The 8,878-nt window shown below is 42.5% G+C and overlaps 1 protein-coding gene across 2 annotated transcripts in view; it reads left to right on the top strand.

The window, feature by feature from the left end:
• sh3bp2 (SH3-domain binding protein 2) overlaps positions 1–8,878 on the top strand; it is a 140,860-nt gene that overhangs the window by 99,770 nt on the left and 32,212 nt on the right. For both annotated transcript variants that reach the window (XM_048618860.1, XM_048618868.1), the window contains 2 exons: positions 1,557–1,627; positions 6,418–6,503. In XM_048618860.1, the coding sequence (XP_048474817.1) occupies positions 1,557–1,627; positions 6,418–6,503 (157 nt within the window). The remainder of the gene's footprint in view (positions 1–1,556; positions 1,628–6,417; positions 6,504–8,878) is intronic.

Below are 8,878 nucleotides of genomic sequence, written 5' to 3'. Positions count from 1 at the left end.
TCCTGCTCCTCTGATGCTGCCTGGCCTGCTGTGTTCCTCCAGTTCCACACTAAATGGTATGTTGGCCTTCATTACAAGAGGTTTCAAGTAGAGGAGCAGGGATGTCTTGTTGCAGTTTTACAGGGGCTTGATGAGGCCACACCTAGAATATCGTATGCAATTTTGGTCTCCTTCTCTGAGGAAGGATGCTGTTGCTCTCGAGGGGGTGCAGTGGAGCTTTACCAGGCTGATTCTGGGAATGGCAAGACTGATGTATGAGGAGAAATTAGCTAGGTTAGATTTGTTTTTGCTGCAGTTCAGACGAATGAGGGGCATTCTCATAGAGACTTATAAAATGCTAACAGGACTAGACAGGAAAGATGCAGGGAGGATATTCCCGATGGTGGGTGTGTCCAGAACCAGGGGTCACAGTCTGAGGATTCGGGGTAGACCATTTAGGATGGAGATAAGGAGACATTTCTTCACCCAAAGAATGGTGAGCCTGTGGAATTTATTGCCACAGGAAGCAGTTGATGCCAAAAAATTGAATGTATTCAAGAGGTGGCTAGATGTAGCACTTGGGGCAAATGGGATCAAAGGTTATGGGGAGAAAGCAGGATTAGGTTATTGAGTTGGATGATCAGCCATGATCGTGAAGAATAGTGAAGCAGGCTTGAAGGGCCGAATGGCCACCTCCTGCTGCTATCTTCTATGTTTCTATGTAACAGTTACAAAGAAAAAATACTTGAAATTAAGCACGGGTGGGGGCTAAATAAACTTTTTGAACTAATCAGAAATGAAAAATCCAATTCAGAATATCATGCAAATTTCCTGTTAAGAAGGGTCTCTCAATAGTTAAGCTCCTTTGTTGTTGAGTGTTTCGATTATTTTCTCTTTAATCCTTTTGCTGGGTGAACTGCTCCAAACTTTTGTGACTCTGTCGTCAGTTAATGTCCATCAATTCAAAACAAAAGTAGGTACTTGAGATTAGACAAAGTTCCTGCTCCACACCATTGTGACTCTAATTCGGTAGCCCCACTGGGAGTATGAATGCATGAAGATGATAGTGGGAATAGGAATGTGCTTATATGCAATATTTCTTTCCAAATGAAAGGAAATTGGCCACTCTTTCAAAGAGCTTGCTTGCAATTGACTACATGGTCTTATTCTTTGCTGTGTAATGAATACAGCAGCTGTAGGTCAGAGGGAATGTTGATGTGCACAATCAAGTTTAGGAAAGATTCAACATTCCAGAAAATGTCATTTGGAGCTTCTTAGTTCCTTTTCGTTCTTTCTCAAATTACGCCCTTGTTTGGACTGGAAGTGTGGTATGAGAAAAGAACTGGAAAAAAGGTCACAGTTTCCAGCTTTCACTCCAGAATGATGAAATGTTCAACAGTACCAGAATTTTAAGAATTGTGACAATGAATTGTATCTACGACTGCAACTGAATGACCAGTATCGTGAAGGCTCGGGGCCTTGCTTGTTCTTTTTTACCATAGCCTCCATGGTAAATTAGTGCTGAAAAGACGCAGATGAAAAATGGTCTGATCATTTCTTATTGCTGTTTCTTTCAGAATTGGATGATGGGTTTGCGAAAAGAAATTGATCGTTATCATGAGAAGGCAGACGTGCAAGGAAATCTGAGGTATCCACTTAGACTGAAAACTTTCAACTGCAGAATAGGAAAAGTTAGTTTTTCTACAGACACACACATTTCTTAATTATTATCTCTTTCACAAACCTTTACTTAGATAGCTCTTATTCAGTGCTTTCTTTCAGTTATTTCATTGTCATAAGTGAGTTTTCATTATCTATCACATTCAGACATCAGCCTGGGGGTCAAAGAGGAATGTCTTAATTATACTCATCGTTTCTGGGTTGTGTGGCATAACCCCAGTCTTGGGTCTTTCCCATACTGTGATATTCCCAAGACGAATAACCCATTGATGAATACAGCTTGAATTCAGGCCTGCAGAAGAGCCACTTGTGTGCAGCACCCTGAAGAGAACTACTGTCCATTGTACAGTATCCATCAAGGCAGAACATTATAAGAAAAGTTGAAAGGAAGAAGAAAATATATAATTCAAAAAGAAATTGAGCTCTGAGTCATTGTGATAATTAGAACTTTCTTGGGTGAGGAGAAGGGACTGCCTGTGTCTTGTACAAAGCACATTTCATGATTTTAGGATCATTAGTTCCAGTGATGTATAAAGTTCAGGTAGGTGCAATCATCCTGAACAAACACATGGACCTTATGAAAGCTGCAAACTGCAAATGAGGTGGGAGAAATATGGGCCTGGCTCCTCATAACAGTTGTAAAGGTTGATGGAACCCATGAGTTCTCCAGCTCTGCCAAGTTTTGAAGAGACCTCAGAATCTGAGATGAACATGGCTGATGTTGCCACCTCGAAGCCTTTGCAACCTGAAGAAGAGAATTACTTACTTCTGAGATGCTCCAGGCGCAAGAGGCAAGCTACTATGCTTTACATGCTGGCCATATCTGAGGCAGTGTCAGAGACGCTACAAACAACGCCCCAGGAGGAGCTACAAAAAAAAAGAAATGGCCCATATTCTTGGACTCAGAAGGGGATTCAATCTAGTGATTATAACAAGGTCAGAATAGAATGAGTTCCCTCATTGGGGCTGTTAATCTGGTCCAATCAGGGATCCCTGGCTGACAGATTAAACAGGAGTGTCAGACATCCTGATCACTCTGAGAGCTGGCTCTGAGGCAGGTGGACCAGTGTCAGGAACTTTCCACATGTAAATAAAGGGTGACTTGGTGATGGGGTACCGGCCTCTGTGAAGTTATTTCAGTTACGGCCACCAATCTGAAAAAGAACTCTTTAATCCTCACTTGCTGTTTTCTGCCCATTACCCAATTCTCTATTCATGCCAATACACTACTTCTAAAACCATGGGCTCTTATCTTCTGACTTAACCTTTTGTGTGGTACTTTGAGGAACACATTCTGGAAGTCCAAATACAACACATCTGCTGATTCCCCTGTATCTACTTTGGTTGAGTCTTCCTCGAAAAACTCTCACAAATTAGTCAGACATGATCTCCCTTTCATGAAGCCATGCTGACTCAGCTTGATTAGATTATGATTTTCCAAATGTTCTGCTATTGCTTCCTTAATAATTGATTCCAATTGGCTTGTAAAGATAAGCTTCCTTCTTGAACTGCTGCAGTCTATTTGCTGAATGTAGAACAAAAATGCCATTGTAAGGAGTTCCAGGATTTTGATCTGGTAATACTGAAGGAAAAGCAATGTATTTCCAAGTCGTGATGGCGAGTGCCTTGGGGCGAACATACAGATAGTGGTGTTGCCGTGTAGCTGCTGCCCTTGTCCTTATAGGGAGAAGGTCATGAGTTTGAAGGTGCTGTCAAAGAACCATGTGAATTTCTGCAGTGCATCTTGTAGATAGTACACACTGCTGCCCCTGAGTATTGGTGGTGGAGGGAATAAATGCTTGTGGATGTGATACCAGTCAAGCAGGTTGCTTTGTCCTGTATATTATCAAGCTTCTTGAGTGTTGTTGGAGCTGCATTCATCTTAGCAGTATGTTTCATCACATTCATGACTTGAGCCTTGTAGATGATGGACAGACTTTGGGGAGTCAGGAGGTTACTCACTGGCTGCAGGATTCCTAGCCTTTGATCTGCTCTTTTAAGCGCAGTATTTATATGACTAGTCCAGTTCAATTTCTCATCAATGGTAACTCCCAGGATGTTGATGGTGGGGATTCATCAATTATAATGCCATTGAACATCAAGGGGAAATGGTTAAATTCTCTCTTTTTGGAGATGGTCATTGCTTGGCACTGTGTGGCATGAATGTTACTTGCCACTTGTCAGGGTCAACCATGGATATTATCCAGGTATTTTTGTCATTTGGACATGGACGGTTTTGGTATCTGAGGAGTTGTAATTTGTCTGAATATTATCAGCAGTTATCAGCAAAAACCTCCACTTCTGACCATATAATGGAAGGAAGATCATTGCTGAAACCACTGGAAATGGTTGGGTTAGGACACTTCACATCTGTGAAGAGGGAAATAATGTTTCAAGTGGACTCGAAAGTGATGGTTTTTATCCTGTTGGTAAAGGGTGAGGAGGGGCAAGTGGCACAGATGGGGGAATGCTCAGAGCAAAAGGGAATGCTGGTAGAGGAATTATATAGATGAAAAATAAGTGCTAATGGTATTAAAGGTCAGTGCTAATATCAGAACATAGGTCATCTCTACTGACAGAAACCTTTTGTGAACAAGACACAGATGGGGTTGGGGACAGAGGGGAGAAATAAGAGTCGAGATAGAAAGAAAGGTCAGCAGATTATGATTCGGTGTTGGAGGATTGTTGGTTGAGCTGAGCTGCTACTGGTGGATCTTTCTGCTGGCTTTGGCCTAACGCGAATTCAGCATACAGCCAACTGGAGCTATGATTACTGCAAGCAGCTGAGCCCAAGGTCAGGGTGTTTGGAACACAGTCAGGGTGACAGTGAAAAAGGTGGAAGAAGGAACACCAGTAAATTGGACCTTCTTTGTGAAGTGGACCCTCCTGGATTGCTGCAGGTTCCAAACAGTTGATATATTCTGACTGCAGGATTTCCCCAGCTGCCAGTATTTTGATATGATCTTCTGAAGCATGAAGCAATGTGAACACCTCCTGAAGGTATTGAGGAGAAAAAAGGTGATGGTCCCTTCTCTGTCCTGTTTGCAGGCATTGCAAACGATGGGCTTGGCCTTGTTCCTGCAGAATGCTCCAAGTGATTGGACCATCCCGCATCACCTGTCCCTTGTGTAAGAATTCGGTAAGAAAAACACCTTTGACTACAAGACCATCACGAAGTGGTTGGCACATAGCGTCCTCGAGATCCTGTGGGAAAAGGAGATGGTGTATCCTGTCCCATGGTTCCCTGAGCAGACTGTCAAAGTCATCAAGAATGCGTCATCACCGGAACTTTCCAACAAGCACCAAAATGTAGCTTGGCTGGTGGTGAGAAGAGCACATAGAACTTTCCAACAAGCACCAAGACATAGCTTAGCTGGTGATGAGAAGGGCACTGCCGGTCAGATTCTTCACGTATACCCAGACACATGCCGTTGAAGTGACTGTGGGGTGTGAGCTGGATGCCTTTCCAAAGAAGGTCTGGAGAGACATGCAATGGTTTTTATCGAGGTTTGACTTGAGCAGGTCCATGAAGCAGGATTCTGGGCTCTGTGGGCTGTTTCCCAGACCCACACTGAGACAAACACCAGCTGTGCTTGGAAGACCGTAAACTCAGTGAAATTTGCTGTTTGGTCTGCCTTAAACATTGTTGGTCTTCCAGTGCAAAGAGTTGACCTCAACCGAGTTTTTTAGACTGGCACATTCCAACGTCCAGGACTACATGCTGAGAGACACATTAAGCTTGGGGCAGCTGCCACCAAGGCGCAGAGGAGAAATATCACCGTCTAACATCTTTTCTGCCAACGTATAATGGGTGTCTGTTCAGTAGTCAGACCTTCTCATTGCCTCAATGCATGTAAATTGTGTCCTGCATAAGTAAGACATTTCTTTGGCCTTTGCAACTGCAGGGAATGTCTGATCCAAGGCTTGTTTTCCTCGATATGCAAAGACCTTTCAGAACTGCCTTAGTACCTGTATATGAACTTAAAGATTTTTCATGAATGAATGCATATTTCTGCAAAACAAAGAGTTTCATCAGGCAGATTTCTGGAATGAAGGATTAACTTATCAAGAACGGCTAAACAGGCTAGTCCTTTATTCATTAGAGTTTAGAAGAATGAGGGATGATCTTATTGAAATGTGCAAGATTCTAAGGCTAAATGTTGAGAAGTTGTATGCACTGGTTGTGAAATGACAAACTAGGGAACATTGTTATAGAATAATGGGGACATTCATTTAAAACTGAGATGCAAAGGAATTTCTTCTCTCAGAATCTCTGTGAAGACTCTGTAATTCTACACCCAAGAGGGTTGTGGAGTTTAGATCACTGAAAGTGTTTAAATATAGATATTCAAAATATCAGGACATTGAGGGCTTTGAGGAGCTGATATAAAAGAAGTGTTGAGGCATGAGGTAGATCAGCCATGACCTAATAGAATGGAGGCTTAAAGGGCTAAATAGCTTCTTTGTCCTATTTCTTATTATTACTCTGGTTACATGTTAATTATCTGTGTTGCTAATTGCTGTATTTTTCTGATTAACAGCATATAAACTTGTGGTGAGTTCACAGCAATATTTGAGACCGAAAAAGATAGATTCAAGTTTCATATGTAGGTTCATCATCAAATTAGGACTCTGACTCTCAAATTTTAAGAGGAACTTGCTACGGGATAACCGCAGAAATGCTACGACAGAATAGATCATGGATCTAAATCAAATGGCTGGATTTTAGCAAATTACTTTGCATGTTCTTCCTTTCAGTGACTACAGTGATGCCGAGAAGTTTTATGGCTCAATAGAGCGTCCAGTGCAGATAAAATACACAGCAAGAGAATTAGAATCTGGAGGTAGGTGGTTAGCATTTTGCTTTCCTGCTATATTTGCTGTAGTGTTCTGGGAAATGATGGGGCATGTATTTCACAGCTGGTGTTGGGACCAATACTATCAACTATGTGGTTCAAATTCCACAAGGCCACTGCCAATAGCATTGCTGTGACGCATGCATCTGATGATAGAATGATGATCATCTTCTGTGGCAGTCAGGTGAATTCTGTGTATCTCTCTATCCCTGTCCTGATGCAAAGTAGCTTGGTTATTGAAATTAATCCAGCAGAACAGTGGAATGTCAGCTACCAAGACCTGCCAAATACAATATTTCCCCCTCCACCTGCTTCCTCCAATGGCCCAGATGTTGTGGTCAGTAGTTAAAGGGCAGCACTAATTGTTGTCCTGAAATAAAGATGCGCACAAAGATTTAGCAGGCTGTACAGATTGAAACTGATGTTGAAAATGGTGCAATTTGGTGCCATCTGCAGGAAATCTGTAGTGTATGGAAACAAGGCAGGCAGCAGGAAGTCTGATACACTAGTCAAATGGAAAAGTTCTCACAAAGTAGGAAGGAAATAAACATTGGAACACATATATGGGTCAATAGGAGAAAGAAGATTTTGAAAAACAAAATTATTCAACGAAAAGCACAGTGGCTCAGTGGTTAGCACTGCTGCTTCACAGCGCCAGGGACCTGGGTTTGATCCCACCCTCCACACCCTGTCTGTGTGGAGTTTGCACATTCTCCCAGTGTCTGTGTGGATTTCTTTCAGGCTCTCTGGTTTCCTCCCATAGTCCAAAGAGGTGCCGGATAGGTGAATTGGCCATGCTAAATTGCCCATAGGGTCCAGGGATGTTTAGGTTAGACATGCGGGGGTAGGGGACTGAGTTGAGATGGGATGGTCTTCGGAGGGGTGGTGTGGACTTGTTGGGCTGAATGGCCTGTTTCCACACTGTAGGGATTCTATGATCTGCAACATTTAGGTGTTCTTCTAAGGGAATGCAACTCCACACCTGAGTTTTACAGAGCCAGAGAACTTGTTCAGCAGCAACCATGGCTTCATGTCCCATTAGAAACTCAGCAACCTGTGACCGATAAGAGCTTAACATTTAAATCTTTTCAATAACAAGACTGTGTAAATACTTGAGGTTCACCATAAATGTGAAAGATGATTCAATGTGTAAAGATTGCAACAGTGCCCTCTAAAGGTATTGTTGACAAAAATCTTTTGGATTTCTGCATTGTATAGATGCCAGTGGTTACTGTCAGTTTTACCCAGTGTTAATGGTTATGTGGTCATTAAAACCACAAATTCTGGCCAATATTTACTCCAAAGAGATGCCGCTTTGGAATATCAGCCTTCCAGAATTGTCCTGGTATCCCTAGGAATTGATAACTAATCTTCAGAACTCTGCTGCAAGCATTTCCAGGGAGGGGCATTACATTTTTAACTTTTGTTTTAACATTTGTTTATTAGTCCATAACCTGAATTTTGTTGAAAAGTGGAACATCTCTCAGTTAAACTTATTCATTATAGAAATATTGTGGTTAAGATATAAGGTTGATTACATGATCCTTGACAGGCAACCAACTAAGCAAACCTGCTCACTTTCCAAATGAGGATGGGTGTACCAGGCAACCTACGGAGGGAATGTGGAGGCAGTCGGAAGTCATATGACAACATTTCCCAGGATGTGTCCAACTAGAATTGTCCAGCCTACTGCTGCATGAGAAGAGATAATAAATTTACATAGTTCTATGGTTACGGTTTCCAATTCTGGAACTCCCTCTCAACAGCACTACCTACAGCAGTTCAAAAAGGTGGCACAACACCACCTTCTCAAGACAATTAGGGATGAGCAATAAGACCATAAGATACAGGAGCAGGATTAGGCCATTTGGTCCATCGATTCTGCAGTGCCATTTGATCATGGCTCATATGTTTCTCGACCCTGTTCTCCTGCCTTCTCCCCATAATTTTTGATCCCTTTACTAATCAAGAATTTATCTGTCCTAAAAACATTCAATGACTTGGCCTCCACAGTCTTCTGCAGCAATGAATTCCGCAGATTCACCACCCTCTGGCTGTAGAAATCCCTCCTCATCCCTTCGCTCTGAGGCTGCCCCCTCTGTTCCTAGTTTCTCCTACTATTCGAAACATCCACTCCTCATCCATCCTATCCAGACATCTCAGTGTTCAGTAAGTTTCTGTGAGATGTTTCTCAACACATTGAGTACAGACCCAGAGTCTTCAATGGCTCCTCATATGACAAGCCCTAATTCCCAGGATCATTCTTGTAAACCCCCTCTGAACTTGCTACAAGACCTTGCTGACTGAGAGGACACCCTTCCCAGACTGCTTCACTGTGACACCGTCTGTGAGGACACTTTTCC

The sequence above is a fragment of the Rhincodon typus genome, chromosome 3, assembly GCF_021869965.1.
Source record: "Rhincodon typus isolate 14 chromosome 3, sRhiTyp1.1, whole genome shotgun sequence".
In the NCBI taxonomy this organism is placed as follows: Eukaryota; Metazoa; Chordata; class Chondrichthyes; order Orectolobiformes; family Rhincodontidae; genus Rhincodon; species Rhincodon typus.
Note: the sequence above shows the minus strand (reverse complement) of the source record. Positions and strands in the feature narration are given on the sequence as shown.